The following is a 23,919-nucleotide window of genomic DNA, read 5'->3' as shown; positions in this document are numbered from 1 at the left end:
ATTTGCAACATCTTTAAGAGAGGATTAACATTTGGTTTGTTCTGTTGAGATTTAAATTTTTTTAAAGAATATTTTAGGAAATAAGAGGAAAAGTGGTCTTATTTCCAGTGTTACCATATAAGGAAACCTTATATAGGGAAGCATTTTTTTCGATATAAATTAACTTTGTCATAAGGTTGACCTGTCTAGGGACGACGATGACGATGACGATGATGGCGCCGGCGCTGGTGCCGATCCCCCCACACACATACCACAGACACCGCAGGCTCGGCGGTGTGCGGCGCAGTGTGGCCACAGCCCAGGGGGAGGAGTGAGGACGGGCCGAGGAGAGAAGGCAGAAGGAACTTTGGGGGAAGGGGACGGGGACGCAGATGGGGTGGAGAGAGAGAGAGACTTGGGCACATTTCCTGGTTTGCTGGCAGAAATTACTGAGATCGGTATGGACGGTCCCGTTTTCATACTGAGGCCATGCTACCTTACAGAAATAGGACTCAGGTCTGGGGCAGGCCTAGTGTTTAGCCAGATTGGTGGGCAGGTACCCTAGAGGTGTGCTCAGCTATGGTTTGGAATTTGGATTCCCTGTGCTCGATACCTATGGCCTGTAGCGGGGGCCAAAGGTCAGCGTCCTAACGATTTGACCCCAGCTACGGACGGATGGAGGGACCGGGGGAGGTAGGGATGTCTCCACTACCTCCCGAGGTCTGGAGGAGCCTTCCTGGAAGGGTCCGGAAAGGCAATCTCTGACACGGCCATGTTTTACGGACAGAGACGCCCGTGGGTGGGGCGGCCACGAGGGACCTGCGCAGGGGCGGGGCGGGACTCACAGCTGATGTTGCCAAACTGGGAAAGGTTGCCAAGCTAAAGAAATGCGGTCCTGAGGGATCCAGAGCCACGAGGAAGGAGAGGCGGGATCCAGAGCCGTGGAGGGACGGCCAAATGGAGTGCTCATGCCACCTGGTTTTGGCACCAATGTTAGGTTAGGTGGTTCAGGAGACGGCGTAGGAAATAAAGAGAGTTGAGTCAATCAGAAAAGAAAGGAAAGGTTTTATTCTGCGTCCCCGGGCGACCCACGAACCCCAAAGACAGGGCCCGTGGATTTGAGCCAACAGGGAGGGAGGTTTGTTTTTTATACTGCAGTTGGGTGAGGGGTGGGAGCATGAACTGAGGAAGTCCCCGCCACAGGGGGTCGACAGGGTATTCAGGAAGGAGTCAATAGCTGTGTGGGGGTCATTGTGGATTCAGGGAGAAGCCGGTATCTGTGTCTGGCACGCTGATCTGTTAGAAATTCCAGGGAAGGTCCATTATCTCATCACACGTCTGCATGTATCTGATCCTGGGCTCTCTCTGACCTAACAGATGAGATGGCCGCAAAACCAGATTTATATAGGCAAAAATCACAAAGGTATTGGTTACATCCCAAGGTTTGGAATGAGGAACCTGATTTGCAAAAGAGCAGTTTACAGAAGCAGAAGCAGCATGTTATCTAAATTATAGTTTTGGGTCTCCGGATCACTGAATTGACAGAAACACATTATCTAGAGCCCTCGGGTCTGGAATGAAGAACCTCGTCTGCAAAAAGCAGTTTACAGAAGCAGAAGCAGCATGTTATCTAAATTACAGTTTTTGGGTCCCCAGAACACTGAGTCAACAGGGACACCTTAACTGGAGCCCTCTGACCTTGGAATAATTGTGCTGTCCTTCCCAGGTAAAGGAAAATGTGCTTTCTAAGACCAGTATAACCACAATCAATGGGATATTCACATAATCAATAGGGTATTTAATTGAATGGGGTGATTTATATAATTCAGGAAATTAAAATAACTTTTCTATTATTTCAGCAAGCAAATAAGTACAGAAACCAAACAGCAGGGTTAGAATTAAACTACAGTTTCTACCTGAGATGATTGTTACCATACTTCAGCAGGAGGTGCACAACAAGTCTGCCTATTCAGCCACCATTTTTTCTCCTACAATCCCTTTATTTCTAAAGATGATTACAGTGTACAAATCTTACGCATCTTTTTGATATATTCATCCCTAGGTATTTCATAATTTTTACTATTATAATTTGTTTTTTTTTTCAAATTAGATATTAGTATATAGAAAAGCAATTTTAGCCCTAACTGGTTTGGCTCAGTGGATAGAGTGTCAGCCTGCGGACTCAAGGGTCCCAGGTTTGATTCCGGTCAAGGGCATGTACCTTGGTTGCGGGCACATACCCACTAGGGAGTGTGCAGGAGGCACTGATCGATGTTATTTTCTCATCAATGTTTCTAACTCTCCCTCTCCCTTCCTCTCTGTAAAAAATCAATAAAATATATTTTAAAAAGAAAAGAAAAAGGAAAACAATTTTATATTCACCTTGAATTCTGCATTATTAAAAATCATTTATTAGTTCTAGTAGTTTTTTCCCAGATGCCAATTTGATATGGTATTTTTGGACTGGAATACTCACTGTTCCCCTGGGCAGGATGTCCCAAATTCTTTGTCCACTGGAGTTGAAGAATGAATCCATGGACAGAAGGTGGTATAGCAAAGGTGGAAATTTATTAAAGAACAAGTACAGACTCCCACATAGGGAGGGGGAAGAGTCCCACAGACTTCCTGTGTCCATAGTTTATAGAGGCTGCAGTTCCTGCGTCCTGATATCCCCTTTGATTGGTCAATATTCCCTTTCAAATTGTTACTATAGTAACTCCCGAGGCCCTCCTCCCTCACTGTCCTCCTATTCCTTCTGGGCTTTCTTCCTTCTTCTTTATTTTGTAAATATAGACCTCTTGGCTACTCCCAGTTCTCTTATCTTATGTAGATGTAGCTGTTGCCTCTCCTTTGTGTTATGGAGATGTAACCGTGCCTGGCTTCCTTGTGTTATGAAAATGTACCTTCTCCCAGTCTGTAGCCCTGTGTTTTTTTTCCATAGACTCCAATTCTAAAAATTCCCTAAGCCTGCCTGTATTCCCCTAAAATTCCTCTTTCAAATTGATATTTTACACAAATGATCAGAAGGTCTGTAAATAAAGGTAGTTTTATTTCTTCTCTTCAAATTCTCTTCTCGTTGTATTTCTTTTCTTGCCTGATTGTATGGACTAGAACAGGGGTGGGCAACCTTTTTGTGAGTGCATGCCAAAACCAGAAAAATCTCTGACTCAAAATTCTTCTGCGTGCCAACCCTAATTTTTTGAGAACGTGTTACGCCTACTTGATATCTCTTAAGGTGTACGTATGTGAAGAACCTTGAAGAAATAAAATTCATTCGAGCGACAAAAACACAGTATATGATGATGAAAAATACATTTATTTTTTAATGTATACATGTACACTGATAGTCCAACAGAAAACTTTATATCTCCATTTGATATTATCAGTGGGACTTTTGCTGCTGCATCACTGATGACAGAGATTTTACATCAGGTTTATATTTCGTGACCTTCAGAGATATGCACGAGCTACTACTTTCATCCGTCAGGCTACTCCTATTACAAGACTTAACAAAATTCATCACTGAGAACAAAGATTCAAAAGCATATGTGGATGAAAACATGGAGAGTAATGCTGTTGCAAAGTTTTTTAAACAGAAAATTTTCTGGAACGGCATTCCAAGTCCTCAATAGTTCGTTTTCGACACTTCTCTCTGGTACTCCTGTCTCTAATTGCTTTTTTTCAATGTTTTCCAAGTCAACTCTAAGGTCAATAAATTTCTGCTTCCAAATTGAGCTACTCTGAAATTCAATCAACTGCATTTCAAAGTCAGCCATGTCTATCCATGAAAACATTTGTAAGTTTAGTTCCTCCAGTTTCATGCTGTCTGGAAACCTCATGAATTTTGCTGTCTCTTCCAGTTCTCTGAATTTTGCAAATCTTGAAAAGAACTGCTTAATAGTTGACTCAATAATGTTTAAAAACAGCTTTTGAAGGCTTTGGCAGTCTGTTCTGTCATCTTTTGGGAGGTCTTTGATGTGCCTCTTGAGGTTTGGGAAATAACTAAATCTCTCACCATCCACATCCCTCTTAAAGACTTCCAGTTTCTTTTCAAAAGCCTTTATGTAACCAAACGTAACATCAAATGTCTTGCCAGTTCCTTGTAATTTAACATTTAAGTCATTCAAATGTTCACAAAAATTGTAAATGGAAGATTATAAGAGAGGGTTTCGTGTGCCAGCAAAAGTTACTGGCGTGCCATGTTTGGCACACGTGCCAGGGGTTGCCCACCCTTGGACTAGAACCTCCACTATAATGTAGAATAGAAGCAGTGATAATAAACATTATTATAAAATACTTCTTTCCCCCTCTCTCCTCTCTACAGACGTATTAGGCTGCTTGGTGTTGTCCCACATCTCACTGATACTCTTCATTTTGTCATTTTGTTTCTCTTAGTTTTTTTCCTTTGGATGATTTCTCTTTCTCAACAGGAATTAATTAATCTCTTCTTTCAATTGTCTACTGTGCTTTTTTAAATGTATCTATTGTATTACTGTTTCACATATTTAATATTTTTATTTTGGACCTTTTTATATCTTTCATGTCTCTGTGAGCATGTGGAATGCAATTATGTTATCCATGTTAATGTTATTTTCTTTAATTCTAACATTTGTGTCATTTATGGGTCATTTTTGATTGATTTAGTCATTTTAAGGGTCATATCTCCCTGCTTCTTTATATGCCGAGTAGTTTTTGATTGGTTGCCAGATATAATGAATGTTACTTTTTTGAGTGCTGAGTACTTTTATTTTCCTATAAATGTTTTTAGCTTTTTCCTTGGATGTAGATAATTTATTTAGGAACAGTTTGCTATAAGACTTGCTTTTTAAAATTTGTTAGATGGAGCTGGAACCATGTTTAATCTGGGACTAGTTGTTCCCCACTACTGAGACAATACCTATTTTAATACTCTATCCAATGCTCTGTGAATAACATGTTTCCAGAGTGGCTGTTGAGGATACACATGACAGGTGGGTGAGGAGCGCTGTTCTCCCTAATCCTTCAGGATGGGCCTTTCTGTGGCCTTGGATAGTTTTTCACATGCATGTACTGATCCAGTCTCTTGCTGACTATGTTAGGGAACCCTCTGAGGAGATCTGGGGTTCTTGCTCTGTGCAGTCATATCCTTTCTGATACATTCAGGATCAATATTAGCCCCGAGATTCACAAAGGGAAGTCACATTTCATGTACTATGTCATGTTTACCTGTGGTCGGCCTGCATGACTGTGGTTAAGTCACACAGACATCCACCAATTGAAGGTGATTTAGAAATTCCCTCAGCTTCCCAGGACAGCTATGGATTAAGAGACCCTTTCTAATCTGAAACTGGACTAGTTCCTTGAATATGTGTAGTGAAGTAAATTGCATCTATGTGTTAAATATGTATATTTATCATGTTTGACCACAAATGGAAATTTAACGCTTAATATATAACCCTCCCAGATTTGTACTCAGAGTAACCTTACAAGTCATGAATGACCATTCATTTCCAATATACTATCATATCTGTCCAGCATCCACTTACTCTGGTGCTATTTTTAATCTTATACTATTATACTATAAATACTAGTGGCCCAGTGCACAAAATTCGTGCTCTGGTAGGATCCGTAATGGCTGCCAGCCAGGTACTTCCTCCCTTCCCCCAGCCGCCTGCCACCACCGCCATGCTGCAAGCTGGGGCCTCCCTCACCAGGGCCTCCCTCCCTTCCCCTGGCTGGCCCTGCCCCCTGGTCAAACTCCCAGATGAACTCCCGGTCGAGGAGACAATGCATACTACACTTGTATTATATAGGCTTTGTTTTGCATTTTTAAATAGCAAATTGATGCTAACCAATATATTTTATTTAATGTTTTAGAAACACACCCTTTTAGAGAAAAAAATGGCTTATCATTTACCAAAAAAGCAAGAAAATGGCTTCAAAAGAAAAGAGATGGGAAAAAATCTATCTGATGACAAAGGACAAGATGGAATACAGTGTAAATGCAAGAACATTAAAAATGATGTGGTTCTGTAGAAAGCACTCTTCTATGTATTTAAATTAAAATTCTTTTGTAAAACTTTGCTTACTCCTGCTCTACTTGCTTTGTAGCCGGCACAGTTCTAGGCTTTTCCCTATTATAGTTCAAGGTGAAAAGTAGACATATATGTTAAAAAAGGAACCAAATAATCTTACCAAGTGGTTCCATGACAAGTTTTCCTATACACAGTTCTATCTAATTTCCCTATACCTAAACGAATATGTTTGCTACTGAAACTTGAAAAAGTTGCATGTAAGATAATGGCTATTATATACCAATACTAGAGGCCTGGTACACGAAATTCGTGCACGGGGCGGGGGGGGGGGGTGGTGTCTCTCAGCCCAGCCTGCACCCTCTCCAATCTGGGACCCCTTGAGGGATGTCTGACTGCCTATTTAGACCCAATCCTCTGCAGGCCTGGTTGCCCCCAACTGCCCTGGTGCCAGGAGGCCTCGCTGCTCTGCTGATCCCGGTGCCAGGAGGCATGTTACCCTATTACTATATAGAATAGAGGCCTGGTGCACGGGTGGGGGCTGGCTGGTTTGCCCTGAAGGGTGTCCTGGATCAGGGTGGGGGTCCCCACTGGGGTGCCTGGCCAGTCTGGCTGAGGGGCTGAGGGCCGTTTTCAGGCTGGAGGGTGACTGAAGCTCCAAACTGCTCCTTTTTTTTAAATTTTTTTATTCTGGGCCAGCTTTAGCTCTGAGTCCTCGGCTGCTGAAAGCAGGTTTCTGGCCTTTGTTTACCTTCTGTATTTGATACAATGTTGCGGTCCGGCTGGCTGAAGCCCGGCTGACTAAAGCAGGTTTCTGGGGTTTTGTTTAGCTTCTATATTTGCAACATAGTTGCTTAGAGTTGCAGCTGAGAGGCCGGCAAGTCAGGCGGGGAACGTTGGAGTCCGCCGTCACTGGAGCAAGCAAGCCTCCCTGTTCGCTTCAGTGCATGGCTGCCGGCCGCCATCTTAGGTGGCAGTTAATTTGCATATCGCCCTGATTAGCCAATGGGAAGGGTAGCGGATGTACGGCTAATTACCATGTTTTTCTTTTATTAGATAGGATTTATTTATTTATTTATTATTTATTTATTTATTTATTTTGAAGGGAGAAAGAGAGAAACATTGATCAGTTGCCCCCCTTACGTATGAGAGAGAAACATTGATCAGTTGCCCCCCTTTCGTGCCCCAATGGGGATTGAACCCACTCCTTTTGGTGTATGGAATAACACTCTAACCAACCAAACCACACTGGCCAGGGCTACTTTGTGTCATTCTTGATACACTAATTACATACTTCCAACTGTCTTAATCACCCATAATATTGTAACCTTTGTGTTTCTCAGGGCACCTGGTTCCATATGTATATATGTAAGTATAGACTAATGATGTATTTCCTGAATGAACTAATCCGTCTATCAGCTCATTGAGACGACACAATGTCATGCCTCAGAAATCACTTCAGTAACTACATGCATTTCTTACTCTTCAACTGTTAACTTTCTCATTAAATAGCAAAAACAGTTTCAAGTAGACATTTTAAACATTTGTTACTTCAAATCCCCCTCTTTTGAAGACATGGAATATAAATAATTTATATTATCGAGGTGACAGAGAATAAGAATACTTGTTTCACAGATGAAATGAAATCCTACCTCTATGGTAATGTTGTCATCTTCCACAAAGTAGGCCGCTTCCAGAGGGACAGGGAGAGAATGGACGAGGACGGGACTCTCGAGGGGATCTGCTCCAGTGGGGAGACAGATCGCTCTCACATTTTATATCTCTAACAAAAACCCATTGAGCGCACCTGTTGAGAGGGTCCTTTGCCCCCCTAAAGGTTTAGGAACAGGAACTAAAATCAGCTCTATCATGAACAAGGAACATGAATGGTGTCTTATGCCCGGCTGTGGGCACACCTAAGAACTGCAATGGTCACTGTGGGCTGGTGCATCTCCAGCCAGTATGCTGGTGTGCATCCCCACAAAGAGGAAATTACATTTTCCAGTTGAGCCGCGTGTAGCCTTTCCTCGCTGCCAGAAGAAAATTCTACCCCCATTTAACTTGAGGGATACTATTTCAATAGTTATTGTCTTTCTTCCAATTTCACATCTTTCCATCTTCCCCAATACTTCCCCCACAGTCCCACATGTAAATTAACATATGAAATAGATGTCACATGTTAGATGAAACTTTGTACATGTTTGGCTAGCCTAGTGAAAAAGACACGAAAAGTATCATAGATTGAATTGGGAAAAAAGTATATTACCTGATAAAAAACTGTTGCAGCTGAAATTTCTAGACATAATAGACATTGAGCTGTCAATCCAGAACAATGCCTTTAAATTCATGTAGCATTAGTGTGAGTTCTCAGGTTGTTGACTCTTTGTGTTGTGCTACAACAGAAGTTGGCTAAGTTTTCATGTGAAGATCTAGATAGTAAACACCACAGGATTGCACGGCATATGGTCTCTGTCAAAACTATTCCATTGTGCCTACTATTTAATTGTAGCACAGTGAAGCTGTAAACAAAATAAGAACAGATGCATGTGGCTGTGATTCAATGAAAATTTATTCATGAACAGTGAAATTCAAACTTTAATTTCTACATCACAAAATATTATTTGTTTGCTTTTTTCATGATTAAAAAACTGTAAAACGATTCCTAGTTTTGAAGGCTGGTCAAAAATAGATGGCAGGCCAGATTTATCGCATGGGTGGTAGTTTGCTGCCCCTGTACTATTTAAATTTTGGACCCATAAATTAGTTGAATATGATAACTGTATTCTATTGTAGTGTATAGATGTCAAATTATATTCAGTTCATTGTTTTCATTGATTTTCTGCCTGCTAAATCTGCCCATTTATAATAGAGGGGTACTGAGGTCTCTAATTATGATAGTAAATTTGTCTATTCTTCTTTGTAGTTTTTTTTTTTTTTTTGCCTCATGTAGTTTGTCACTCTGTTATTCAGTGTATATGTTAAGGATTGTTATATTTTCTCGGAGAATTGGCTGCTTTATCATTATGTAATGCCCTTCAGTATCCCTGATATCTTCCCTTGCTTTGAGGTTGGTTTTATCTAAAATGAATACAGCTACTCCTGCTTTCTTTTGGTTAATGTTAGGTTAATATGTGTTTTCTATCACTTTACCCTAATCTATATGTCTTTATAAAATGGAGTTTCTTATAAACAACATTTAGTTGAGTTTCTTTTGAGCCAGGCTGACAATTTGTCTTCTAGTTGATGCATTTAGACCATTGATGTTCAAAGTTATTACTAACCATAAAGGAAATTAAAGATAAATACCACTAATCTTCCGAAACTTTATAGATCATTTTAATGTCAGAACCTTTACTGGCAAAACAAAACAATATTGGTGCAAATATTCCCAAATTATAAATTAAATAGATCATATGAAGTTCTCAAAATGAACACTAAATTATAAATTTTCCAATGTCACAAAGAAATATTGTTCTTTCAATTCAACATTTCAATGCTGTAGCACTTAAAAGATTGCTATGTAACTTAAGAATGCTATTTAATATAAACTTCCAAAAATTGAAAAGCATAGTGAAATGTATTTTTGTGAGGCAGATTATTTTATGATAGTACATATGACAACTATAGTTTTTGATGGGAAAAAAATCACATTTGGAATTTTTAATTATATTTATTGTGGTGACATTGGTTAATAAGATTATTAGGTTTCAAGTGTACGTTTCTATGATAGATGTGTGCCCACCACCCAAAGTCAACTACAATGAAATACCAGTTCACGTATGTTAGAATGGCTATTACTAATATTTGGAATTTTAAAAAAATCTTATTTCAAAAATTCTTACTAAAATAATAAAGTTATAGCAGAGAGGTAATTTGGGGAAGATGAAAGAGATAATACTAAAACAATCTAGGAAATCATATTAAAGAGAAATGAGGGTTCATCTAAGACAGTGATGGCGAACCTTTTGAGCTCGGCGTGTCAGCATTTTGAAAAACCCTAACTTAACTCTGGTGCCATGTCACATATAGAAATTTTTTGATATTTGCAACCACAGTAAAACAAAGACTTATATTTTTGATATTTATTTTATATATTTAAATGCCATTTAACAAAGAAAAATCAACCAAAAAAATGAGTTCGCGTGTCACCTCTGACACGCGTGTCATTGGTTCGCCATCACTGGCTTACAGCATAAACGGGGATAATTTGTGACAACTAAAACATACAAGGGGAAAGCAGAAAGGTCTGAACTGGCAAAAAAAGGTGAAGATCAAATGTCACAATGACAGGCTGCTTTGGGAGCTTTCCCTTCCCCAGAACTTTGTATAGCTCTATCGCACCACATCAATGATAGGAGCAACTCCAGTCTTGCTTTTGGCAGCATTCACCCGTGTCTGCTCACTGACCAGGGTCCACAGTTTATCAAGGTTGACTGTTGGGCAGAAGCTCTGGTTCCTCTTCAAGTGGTAATGCCTCATACCAACTTTCCCAAAGTAACCTGGGTGATATTTGTCGAAGTTGATCCTGTGATGATGCAGGCCGCCAGCATTATCACGGCCCCCCAGGTGCTTCCTGTGCTTGCCGATGGGGCCGTGGCCATGGCTCACGTGGCCCCGAAGTTTCCGGGTCTTCCTCAGTCTGGATGCCATGTCGGCGGCCGAGTTGCCTGAAACTTTTTCTAATATTAATATTGGGCAATGCTGTTAAAAATATAAGTGATTTGCCCTAACCGGTTTGGCTCAGTGGATAGAGTGTCGGCCTGAGGACTGAAGGGTCCCAGGTTCGATTCCGTCCAGGGGCATGTACCTTGGTTGCGGGCGCGTCCCCAGTGGGAGGTGTGCAAGAGGCGGCTGATCGATGTTTCTCTCCCATCGATGTTTCTAACTCTCTATCCCTCTCCCTTCCTCTCTGTAAAAAATCAATAAAATATAAAAAAAAATATATAAGTGATTTTATCAAACAAAAAATTGATTCACATAAATGATGGCCAACTAGAAATTCTCATTTCTAAAATAACATCATAATTTTGCTTAAAGTAATCCTGGGAAACTTCATTGACTAACTTAATTAGAGATTAAAAGGCCTTTGAGAAAGAACCACCTTCTACCACCCACCACATAGTTTTGTAAACACGTAGAAGAAAAACGAAGGAGAAAAAAATCCAAATACAAGGGCAATTGAGTTTTTGGAGAATATTTTCTTGTAGCTGGGGACCAGCCTCTATAGTATTACTCAGGGGTAAAGGATATAAAAGAACATGAAAAACTGGGAACTTCTTTATTTGGAGCTACATTTGCCACCACCATAGTTTAATATAGTAAGATATTGGATGAAGACAGCTGACATGTTGGGCCAATAGAAAAAAACAAAATGATGAGTTGTTATCACAAAATTTATACTTAAATTTATTCTCCTATGCATAACATGGTAAACACAGAATGAAGTGATGTCAGAAGAGTGGTGGTGTAAGGGTGCAACTTTTCCTCTCCCCCAGACATTTTAACAAGTTAAACATCTATAACTCAACAAAGAAATCTCTGCTCAGCACAGATGCACACCTGAGAGACCCATGCAGTGAAACACATAGAGGTGGGAATCTGGGAATAAACAGGGAAACCAGAAGGGAGGAAAGCACAGAAGGCCTGCAGCCAGGAGCTCATGGCTCAGCAGGCCAGGAGAGGGGAGAAAGGTGGAGGAAATAGGCGCTTCCCTTGGCTAGGCAGGAGGAACAAAGAGCTGCAGGGGTGGGGGCAGCCCAGCAGAGTGAGCTGTGAGCAGTGAGAGAGCAAATAGTGTCTGAGTTGGCAGGCACCTGACAGAGGTGTTTCAGACAGAAACAGAGCCACAGAGCCCTGCCGTAGTTTGAACTCTGAAGACTCACCTCCTCTTGCCTTTGGAATTGGGTCCAGAAGCATATCATCGGTAATCCAAGAGCTGTTGCAATAGAATCGCTGTTTCCTTCTGTGACTGATCCTCAGGAGGGGTTCTTGGGGTGGGACCTTGCGGAGATCAAAGGTCACCATTGTAGTGAGGGCAAAACAAACCCCACCACCAAGCAGTGTGTCTGTACTATCCTAAGGAAGCCACAGAGGTTCAAGACTGGGAGATGACAGAGGTAAAAATCTCGTGATTCAGTGCCATCTACTGGAATATAGTGGAAAAACCTCTTCAGAGATAAATGCGAAAACAAAGGACAGCAAATACCATGAAGAACCACAGTAACAATGATAACCAGAAAGAAAATGAAGAATCCCCAGAAAGCAGGCTGGAACACATGGAAATACATGAAATAAATATTTCAAGACAAATTTCAAGATTGCAGTTCTGAAAATACTCAACAAGATGCAAGAAAACACTGACAAGCTATTCAGTGCACTCAGAAAACAAATCTTTGAACAAAATGAGCATTTTACCAAGGAAATTGAACTTTTGAGAAAGAATCAATAAAAAATCCTGGAAATGAAGTTTGCAATTAAGAAGATTAAGAATGAGAAACTGAGCATAGAAAATAGAACCAACCAGTTAGAGGAAAGAACTAGTGATATCAGAGATAGGAATCAAGAAATGACACAAAGGGAAGAAGAGAGAGACATGAGAATAAAGAAAAATAAAAGAGCTCTATGAGGCCTCTCTGACTCCATCAGAAAAGGTAATATTAAAATTATAGGCATTGTGGAGGAGGAAGAGAGGGAACATGGAATGGAGAGTCTATTAAAACAAATAATGGATGAGAACTTCCTGAATCTATGGAAAGAACTAGTTCCTCGAATCCAAGAAGCAAACAAAACATCTAGTTAGTTATCTCAATACAAAGAGACCCTCTCCAAGGCACTTGGTATTGAAGCTGTCAAAAATTAATGACAAAGAAAAAATTCTCAAAAAAAAAGGACGTGACTTACAAAGGAAATTCCATCAGAATTTCATCCAATGTCTCAGCAGGAACTCTACAAGCCAGAAGAGAGTGGAACCAAACATTCAAACGTCTAAGAGAGGAATTACTAGCTACAAATAATATATCCAGCAAAATTATCTATTAAATATGAAGACAAAATAAAGACATTCCCAGAAATAAAGAAGTTGAGGGATTTTATTGCCAGAAAACCTCCATTGCAGGAAATACTCAAGGGAGTTATTCTGCCTGAAACAAAGAACATAAGGTCACAACATTACAAGTAAGATCACTAAAAAGCTTACAGCAGTGATGGCGAACCTTTTGAGCGCGGCATGTCAGCATTTTGAAAAACCCTAACTTAACTCTGGTGCCGTGTCACATATAGAAATTTTTTGATATTTGCAACCATAGTGAAACAAAGACTTATATTTTTGATATTTATTTTATATATTTAAATGCCATTTAACAAAGAAAAATCAACCAAAAAAATGAATTCGTGTGTCACCTCTGACACGCGTGTCATTGGTTCGCCATCACTGGCTTACAGCATAAACAGGGATAATTTGTGACAACTAAAACATACAAGGGGAAAGCAGAAAAGTCTGAACTGGCAAAAAAAGGTGAAGATCAAATGCACTCAAAAGGGGAAAAAACTATGGTGTATATGCAACTTCATTTTTTATACACCTAATCGTAACCACACACAAAAACCTCCAAACTAGGACATTTAGCTTAAACAAAAAGAGGAAACAGAGGAGAGATGTATGGAATATCACCAAACAAAAATAGCAGACAGAAACATAAAGGAAAAGAACCAAATGGAGGTACAGAGCTACCAGAAAACAAAAGATAAAATGGCTATAGAGAATCCTCATACACCAATAATTATCCTAAATGTAAATGTTCTGAATTCACCAATAATGAGGCACAGAGTAGCAGAATGGTTCAAAAAACAAAACCCAACCATCTTCTGCCTACAAGAGACACATCTAAGCTGCAAAGACAAAGTTATATTCAATATAAAAGGGTAGAAAATGATTCTCCAAGGAAATAAAATCCACAAAATAGCAGGTATGGCCATACTATGTCTGACAAAATAGATATCAAGATAGCAACAATAACAAGAGATGAAGGTGGACACTTTATAATGATAAAGGGAACATTACATCAAGTACATATAACACTTCTTAATATATATGCACCCAGCCATGGAGCACCAAATATATAAAACAACTACTCAAAGGACAAAAGGGAGAAACAGATCAAAACACAATCATAGTCGGGAACCTTAATACTCCATTGACAGCTCTAGACAGATCAACCAAATAGAAAATCAATAAAGAAATATCAGCCTTAAATGACACACTAGACCAAATGGACATAATTGACATTTCAGAACCTTTCATCCCAGAACATCTAATTATACATTCTTCTCCAGTGCATATGGAACATTCTCAAGGATAGACTATATGTTCGGTCACAAAACTAGCATCAACAAATTCAAGAAGATTGAAATTATACCAAGCATATTCTCTAACCATGATGCCTCCAAATTAGAAATCAATTTCAAAAAGGAAGTAAAGAAAACCACAAATACATGGAGATTAAATACTACTAAAAGGGATTGGGTCAAAGAAGAGATAAAAGATGAGATAAAGCCAAAACCGGTTTGGCTCAGTGGATAGAGCGTCGGCCTGCAGACTGAAAGGTCCCAGGTTCGATTCCGGTCAAGGGCATATACCTGGGTTGCGGGCACAACCCCAGTGGGGGATGTGCAGGAGGCAGCTGATTGATGTTTCTCTCTCATCGATGTTTCTAACTCTCTATCTCTCTCCCTTCCTCTCTGTAAAAAATCAATAAAATATATTAAAAAAAAGATGAGATAAAAAGATATATAGAGACAAGTGAGAATGACAATACAACATACCAAAACCTCTGGGATGCAATGAAAGTAGTAATAAGAGGGAAGACTATATCATTATAGGCCTATCTCCAGAAACAAGAGAAATCCCAAGTAAACAACCTAACATCACATCTTAAAGTACTAGAAAAAGAAAAAAAGCAACCCAAAGGCAGGAGAAGAAAGGAACTCATAAAATTAGAGCAGAATTAAATGAAATAAAGAACAAAAAGACGATTCAAAAAATCAATAAAACAAGGAGCTGGTTCTATAAACAGATTAATAAAACTAACAATACCCTGGCTAGACGCACTAAGGAAAAAAGGGAAAAGACCTATATAAAAAAATCAAAAATAAGAGAGGAGAAGTCACCACAGACCTCACAGATATACAAAGGATCATACTAGAATATTATGAAAGACTATATGCTACCAAATTCAATAACCTAGAAGAAATGGATAAGTTCCTAGAAATATATAATCTTCCCAGACTAAATCATAAAGAATTGGATTATCGGATTTACAAAATGGAGATCATCGTAGAGAGACAAGATGGCAGCGGAATAGGCAGACGCGTCCCAGGGCTTGTCCCAGAGCAAATAGAATGAGCAGCTGAAACAGATAACATCCACCCCCTAATTGGCGAAATATACTCAGCTGGTGAGGCAGTTTTCAGCCGGGAAGGGCAGAGGTCCTCTGGAAAGGTAAAAACCAGGGACCTGGGCAGGAAAGTTTGCCAGATCTCTGAGCCCAGAGCGTCAGAGGGAGACCGTGCAACACCCAGCTGCATCCTTTGGGACAGGCACAGCCCCTGACTGGGGAAAGGAAATCTGCAAGACTGTTGGTGCCGGGGGATTTGAGATCTTGGTTCCATAATTATGGAGGACTGAACCTAAAGGGGGAAGCCTGAAGCGCTGACCAGACCATACAGTGCTATGCTAGAGAGCAAGTCACATAACCAGACACCTGGAGAGGAGGAGCAGTGACACGTGCAGCTCACTCCTGTCCAAAGAGCAGCAGCCATGCAAGCAGCCCACCCCCATCCGAGGAGCAGCACACTTGCAATCAACCTGTCCAAGTCCAAGGAGCAGTAGCCCCACATGCAGATCACCACATCAGAGGAACAACAGCAGCGTGCAGCCAAATATATAAAAAAATGAAGTTTCATATATACCATTCAAGGAACAGCAGCCACGTGAGCAGTCCGCCCCAGTTCAAGGAGTAGCAGCTGTGTGTGTAGCCCACCCCCATCCAAGGAACAGCAGCCTCGTGATCAGCACACCCTCTGTCTGAGGTACAGCAGCTGTGTGAGAAGCCTCCCCCCACCAGCCGGAAGAGCCACCACAGCTGTGAACAGCACCCACCAGAGGAGCTGCTGCCAACTGAGGAGCAACTGCTACCACAACCACCCGAGGAGCAACCGCAGCATGAGGAGCCACAGCCACCCAAGGAGCAGCCCCTGAACGACTCAACATCTAGATCTGTTGGTGAGATAAAACATGGGTAGACAAAGAAACCCCCAAAGGAAAGAAGAGGGCTCACCAGAAAAGCAGCTAAGTGAAAAGAGGCATGCAACATGTCAGAAAAAGAATTCAGATTAAGGGTCCTAGAGTGCATAAACCGGATGGAGGAAAAAATCAACAACTTATGCAAGAATCAAGAAGAAACAGATGAAAAAAATCAACAACTTATGTAATAATCAAAAAGAAATGGATGAAAAAATCAATAACTTATGTAAGAACCAAGAAGAAATGAAGAGTGATATAGCTGCAATAAAAAACACCATTGAAAGTTTCAACAATAGACTAGGAGAAGTGGAGGACCAAATTAGTGAATTAGAAGACAGGGAAACAAAACACACCCAAACTGAACTGCAATTGGAGAAAAAATTAAAAGACAGAAGGAGAGCCTAAGGGAGCTATGGGACAAAATGAAATGAAACAACATATGAATAATAGGGGTGCCAGAAAAACAGAAAGAGGAACAAGGGTTAGAAAACCTATTGGAAGAAATAATATCAGAAAACTTCCTTGAGGTGGGGAAGAAAAAAGTCACACAAGCATAGATAGTCCCAAACAAGATGAACCCAAAAAGAACCACGCCAAGACACATCATAATTACCATGGCAAATGTTCAGGACAAAGAGAAAATCTTACAGGCTGCAAGAGAGAGACGGAAAGTTACATACAAGGGATCTCCCATTAGATTATCAAATGATTTCTCAACAGCAACACATCAGGCCAGAAAAGAATGGATGGAAATTTACAAAGTGATGCAAAGCAAAGGACTGAATCCAAGAATACTCTATTTAGCAAGGCTATCATTCAAAATTGAAGGGGAAATAAGAAGCTTCACAGACAAAAAAAGGCTAAGGGATTTTTTCACCACCAAGCCAGCAATGCAAGAAATGCTAAAGGGACTGATGTAAAAAGAAGAAATAAAAAGCTAAGAAAGAAAACAGGCACAAAAAATAGAAATGGCTACAAAGAAGTACCTTTCAATAATAACTTTAAACGTAAATGGACTAAATGCTCCAATCAAAAGACATCGAGTGGCTGAATGGATAAAACAACATGACCCATATATTTGCTGTCTACAAGAGACCCACCTCAGAATAAGGGACTCACACAGACTGAAAGTGAAGGGATGGAAAAATATCTTTCAGGCAAATGGAAATGAAAAAAAAAGCTGGGGTAGAAATACTTATATTGGACAAAATACATCTCAAAGTAAAGGCCATAACAAGAGATAAGGAAGGCCACTTCATAATACTAAAGGGATCAATACAACAAGAGGATATAACCCTGATAAACATATATGCACCCAATGCAGGAGCACCCAAATACATAAAAAAACTCCTAGAAGATATCAAGGGAGAGATCAACAACAATACAATCATAGTAGGGGACTTTAATACACCACTGACATCACTGGATAAATCCTCTAGACAAAAAATCAGCAAAGAAACAGCAATCCTAAATGACTCACTAGATCAGCTGGACTTAATTGACATCTTCAGAACACTTCACCCCAAAGCCATGGAATATACATTCTCCTCAAGGGCTCATGGGACATATTCAAAAATAGACCACATATTGGGTCACAAACAAACTCTCCCCAAATTCAAGAAGATTGAAATCATACCAAGCATCTTCTCAGACCACGATGGCATAATATTAGAAATAAACTACAATAAAAACAACCCAAAATACTCAAACACTTGGAAGCTGAATAGCATGTTATTAAATATTGATTGGGTTACCAATGAGATCAAAGAAGAAATTAAAAACATCCTGGAAACTAATGACAATGAAAACACAACAATCCAAAACCTATGGGACATAATGAAATCAGTCCTGAGAGGGAAGTTTATAGCTCTACAGGCTTATCTCAAAAAACAAGAAAAAAATGATAGTAAATCACCTAACTCTACAACTCAAAGAATTAGAAAGAGAGCAACAAGAAAACCCCAGAGTGAGCTAAGGAAGGAGATAATAAAAATTAGAGCATAAATAAATGACATAGAGACCAAAAAAACGATACATAAAATCAATGAAACCAAGAGCTTGTTCTTTGAAAGGATAAACAAGATTGATGAACCTCTAGCAAGGCTCACCAAGAAGCAAAGAGAGAGGACCCCAATAAACAAAATCAGGAATGATAGATGCAAAATAACAACAGACCCCACAGAAATACAAATGATTGTTAAAAAATACTTTGGACAACTCTACTCCAACAAACTAGACAACCTGGAGGAAATGGACATATTCCTAGAAAAATACAACCTTCCAAAACTCAATCAGGAAGAATCTAAAAATCTCAACAGGCCAATAACTATGGAAGAAATTGAAGCAGTCATCAAAAAGCTTCCAGCAAACAAAAGCCCAGGACCAGACGGCTTCACAGGGGAGTTTTACCAAACATTCAAGGAAGAACTAAAACCTATCCTCCTTAGACTACTACAAAAAATCAAGAGGAAGGAACACTTCCAAGCTCATTCTATGAAGCCAGCATCACCCTAATACCAAAACCAGGTAAAGACAACACAATGAAAGAGAATTACAGGCCAATATCCCTCATGAACATAGATGCGAAAATCCTCAACAAAATCTTAGCAAATCGAATCCAGCAGTACATCAGAAAGATCATACACCATGACCATATCCCAGGGATGCAAGGATGGTACAATATCCGAAAATCAATAAACGTGATACATTACATAAACAAATTGAAAGAAAAAAACCACATAGTCATATCAATTGATGCAGAAAAAGCATTTGACAAAATCCAGCACCCATTTTTGATAAAACTCTCAGCAAGGTGGGAATAGAAGGATCATACCTCAACATAATAAAAGCCATATATGACAAACCCAAAGCCAACATCATACTCAATGGACATAAACTAACACCATTTCCCCTAAGAACAGGAACAAGACAGGGATGCCCACTCTCACCACTCCTGTTCAACATAGTCCTGGAAGTATTAGCCATTGCAATTAGACAAGAAGAAGAAATAAAAGGCATCCAAATTGGAAAAGAAGTAAAACTGTCCTTATTTGCAGTTGACATGATATTATACATAAAAAACCCTAAAGAATCCATCAAAAAACTATTAGACTTAATAAATGAATTTGGCAATGTAGCAGGATACAAAATTAACGCCAAGAAATCTATGGCATTTCTATACACCAATAGTGAACTTACAGAAAGGGAGACTAAAAAAACAATCCTATTTACCATCGCACCAAAAAAATTAAGCTACCTAGGAATAAACTTAACTAAGGAGGTAAAAGACCTCTACTCAGAAAACTACAGGACATTGAAAAAAGAGATAGAGAAAGACATAAACAGATGGAAGAACATACCATGTTGTTGGATTGGTAGAATCAACATCATTAAAATGTCCATACTACCCAAAGCAATCTATAAATTCAATGCACTTCCCATTAAAATACCAACGGCATATTTCACAGGCCTAGAACGAACTCTCCAAAAATTCATCTGGAATAAAAAAAAGACCCTGAATCGCTGCAGCGATCCTGAGAAAGAACAAAGTAGGTGGGATCTCAATACCAGATATCAAGCTGTATTACAAAGCCACTGTTCTCAAAACTACCTGGTACTGGCACAAGAACAGACATATAGATCAATAGAATAGAATAGAGAGCCCAGAAATCGGCCCAAACCAATATGCTCAATTAATATTTGACAAAGGAGGCAAGAACATACAATGGAGTCAGGATAGTCTCTTCAATAAATGGTGCTGGGAAAATTGGACGGATACATGCAAGAAAATGAAACTAGACCACCAACTTACACCATACACAAAAATAAACTCAAAGTGGATAAAGGACTTAAATGTACGACGGGAAACCATAAAAATACAGAAGAATCCAAAGGCAACAAATCTCAGACATTTGCTGAAGCAATTTCTTCACTGATACAGCTCTAGGGCATTGGAAACTAAAGAGAAAATAAACAAATGGGACTACATCAAAATAAAAAGCTTCTGCACAGCAAAAGAAACCATCAACAAAACAACAAGAAAGCCCACTGCGTGGGAAAACATATTTGCCAATGTCATATCAGATAAGGGCCTAATCTCCAAAATTTATAGGGAACTCATACAACTTAACAAAAGGAAGATAAACAATCCAATCAAAAAATGGGCAAAGGATCTAAATAGACACCTTTCAAAAGAGGACATTCAGAAAGCCAAGAGACATATGAAAACTTGCTCAAATTCACTAATCATCCGAGAAATGCAAATCAAAACAACAATGAGGTACCATCTCACACCTGTCAGAATGGCTATCATCAACAAATCCGCAAACGACAAGTGCTGGAGAGGTTGTGGAGAAAAAGGAACCCTCGTGCACTGCTGGTGGGAATGCAGACTGGTGCAGCCACTATGGAAGACAGTATGGAGTTTCCTCAAAAAACTAAAAATGGAACTCCCATTTGACCCTGTGATCCCACTTCTAGGAATATATCCCAAGAAACCAGAAACACCAATCAGAAAGGATATATGCACCCAGATGTTCATAGCAGCACAATTCACCATAGCTAAGATCTGGAAACAGCCTAAGTGCCCATCAGTAGATGAATGGATTAGAAAACTGTGGTACATCTACACAATGGAATACTATGCTGCTGTAAAAAAGAAGGAACTCTTACCATTTGCAACGGCATGGATGGAACTGGGGAGCATTATGCTAAGTGAAAATGCCAGTCAATGAAGGAAAAACACCACATGATCTCACTCACTCATGGATAATAAAGACCATTATAAACTTATGAACAAAAATAGATACAGAGGCAGAGCTGCCTCAAACAGACTGTCAAACTACAGCGGGAAAGCCGGGGAGGGTTGAGGGGCAGGTCTGGGCGGGTAAGAGATCAACCAAAGGACTTGTATGCATGCATATAAGCATAACCAATGGACATAAGACACTGGGGGGGCATGGGAGGCTAGGGGAGGGTCAAGGGGAGAAAAAAAAGGAGACATATATAATACTCTTTGTAATATTTTAAGCAATAAAACAATTAAAAACAAAATAAAACAAAATGGAGATCACTGTTAACAACACATCACCTCTAAATGCAACAGATAATAAGCCCTGACCAGTTTCGCTCAGTGGATAGAGCATCGGCCTGTGGACTCAAGGGTCCCAGGTTCGATTCCTGTCAAGGGCATGTACCTTAGTTGTGGGCACATACCCAGTGGGGAGTGTGCAGGAGGCAGCTGATTGATGTATCTCTCTCAGCGGTGTTTCTGATTCTCTATCCCTCTCCCTTCCTCTCTGTAAGAAATCAATAATTATATATATATATATATATATATATATATATATATATATATATGAATGAATGAATTGGATTATCGAAATAGACCAATCAGTAGTGAAGAAATTGAACACCCATCAAAAACCTGCCAAAAAAACAAAAGTCCAGGACCAGATGGCCCCACCAGTTAACCAAATGTTAAAAGAAGATTTAACATTCTACCAAATGTTAAAAGAAGGTTTAAAACCTATCCTTATCAAACTCTTCCAAAAAATTGAAGAGACAATACTTCCTAACATATTCTATGAGGACAATATACTCCTGATACCAAAACTAGCAAAGATAACACAAAAAAAGAAAACTAAAGATCAATATCTCTGAGGAATACAGATGCAAAAATCTTAAACAAATTACTAGCAAATCAAATACAACAGAACATACAAAAAATAATACATCATGATCAAATGGGGTTCATTCCAGGGGCACAAAATATGCAAATCAATACTCATAATACACCACATTATCAACAACAGCAAAAGCAGATAAAAATAATATGATTTTATCAATAGATGCAGAAAAAGCAGTTGATAACACACCCATCCATGATTAAAATACTCAATAAAATAGGAAAAGAAGGAAAATACCTCAACATACTAAAGGCCATATATGATAAACTCTTAGATAATATCATATTCAATGATGAAAAACATAAAGCATTTCTTTTCAGATCAGGAACAAGACAAGGATGTCTACTCTCACCACTCTTATTCAACATAGTGCTGGAAGTCCTAGCTAGAGCAATAAGGCAAGTGAAAGAAAGAAAGAAAAGATATCCAAATAACGAAGGAAGAAGTCAAACTGTCACTGTTTGTGGGTGACATGATTCTGTATTTATAAAACCCTAAAAACTCCACCAAAAATCTATTAGCAATAATAAACAAATACAGTCAAGTTGCAGGCTACAGAAACAATGTGCAAAATCCACTGCCTTCTTGTACACTCACAACAAAACTTCAGGGGAAAAAATGAAAAAAACAACAATTGAATTGCTACATTTAGTGTTACAATATAAAATATTCATACGAATTCTTGAGGAACTAGCATATCTGTTTTGTTCTGTTTTTTTTTTTTTTTTTAAAACATCATTTTTTGGGTGAAGTTTTGCCCCAGAGTTTTAAGGAGTCACTTTTAGTACTTAAAGTGAATGTCATGAAGAATGATACTTTTTGTATAATATGTTTTCTATTAGATGTTGACACTATTTCAGCTATTTTTATGAATATTTTAGACTTTGCATCTTTTAATATGGCAACTTTTGAATAAACCTATTACTGTCATGAAGATGGAATCAACTAGCTCTGAGTGGTCATTATGAAATAAACCTGAGTTTTATACACAACAATGGAATTTGAAAAATAAAGCAAACAAGAATCTAACTCATTCTGTTAAGAAAAGTAGATTTTAAAATAGAAGAGATACTTTTATGTAGTACATATTTGATTCATTTCTCATAATGAAAAGCTCCTGCTAGTTACCTTCTAAATAAAAAATATTTTTTGTGATTCTGGATACATATAAAAACAAAGTTTTAATGCTTTAAAATATATGTAGATATAAGAATGTGAGCTGGAGATACAGTACATATAGATATACTTAATATTAGTGTTGAAATATTTATAATTCATGAACAAGTTTATTCTTGGTTTCAGTATCTACACTAATAAAACACAAAGATGCTAATTGACCATACCTTTGCCATGCCCAGGCCATGCCCACTGGCCAATCAGAGCGACTATATGCAAATTAACCCAACCAAGATGGCAGCCGGCAGCCATAGAGCTGGAGCAAGCAGGATGCTTGGTCGCCGGCTGTGGCCTCCGCAAAAGGCAACAAAGTTTCAATTATAGAAGCTAAATAAATCCCAGATACCTGCTTCCAGCCAGCCTCCACTGGGAGCTTGGGTGGCTGGGGGCTGTGGCCAGCCTGAAAACAGCCATCAGCTCCTCACCTAGGATGGCCACACCCTCATGGGATGAAGGTCCCTGCTGGGAGCCTTGGCCAGCCTGCAAACAGCCATCAGCCCCTCACCCAGACTGGCCAGGGATCCCAGCAGGACCCTCCACCCTGAAGGGGGTGTGGCCAGCCTGAAAATGGCCCTCAGCCCCTCACCTAGGCTGGCCAGGCACCCCAACAGGGACACCTACCCTGAAGGGGCTGTGGCCAGCCTGCAAACAGCCATCAGCCCCTCACCCGGGCTGGCCAGGCACCCCAGCAAGACCCCCCTCCATGAAGGGGTGTGGCCAGCCTGAAAACAGCCATCAGCCCCTCACCCAGGCTGGCCAGGCACCC

The 23,919-nt window shown here is 39.6% G+C and overlaps 1 protein-coding gene and 1 pseudogene across 3 annotated transcripts in view; one reads left to right on the top strand and one right to left on the bottom strand.

Annotated features, from left to right (window-relative positions):
* Nucleotides 1-6,041, top strand: part of LOC111828024 (fibrous sheath-interacting protein 2-like) — a 45,023-nt gene extending 38,982 nt beyond the window's left edge. For all 3 annotated transcript variants that reach the window (XM_023762909.1, XM_023762910.1, XM_023762908.1), the window contains one exon: nucleotides 5,836-6,041. In XM_023762909.1, the coding sequence (XP_023618677.1) occupies nucleotides 5,836-5,994 (159 nt within the window). In that variant the 3' untranslated portion in view covers nucleotides 5,995-6,041. The remainder of the gene's footprint in view (nucleotides 1-5,835) is intronic.
* Nucleotides 6,042-10,307: 4,266 nt separating this feature from the next.
* Nucleotides 10,308-10,642, bottom strand: LOC102439351 (annotated as a pseudogene).
* Nucleotides 10,643-23,919: the final 13,277 nt, after the last annotated feature.

The sequence above is a fragment of the Myotis lucifugus genome, unplaced genomic scaffold (assembly GCF_000147115.1).
Source record: "Myotis lucifugus unplaced genomic scaffold, Myoluc2.0 scaffold_268, whole genome shotgun sequence".
In the NCBI taxonomy this organism is placed as follows: domain Eukaryota; kingdom Metazoa; phylum Chordata; class Mammalia; order Chiroptera; family Vespertilionidae; genus Myotis; species Myotis lucifugus.
Note: the sequence above shows the minus strand (reverse complement) of the source record. Positions and strands in the feature narration are given on the sequence as shown.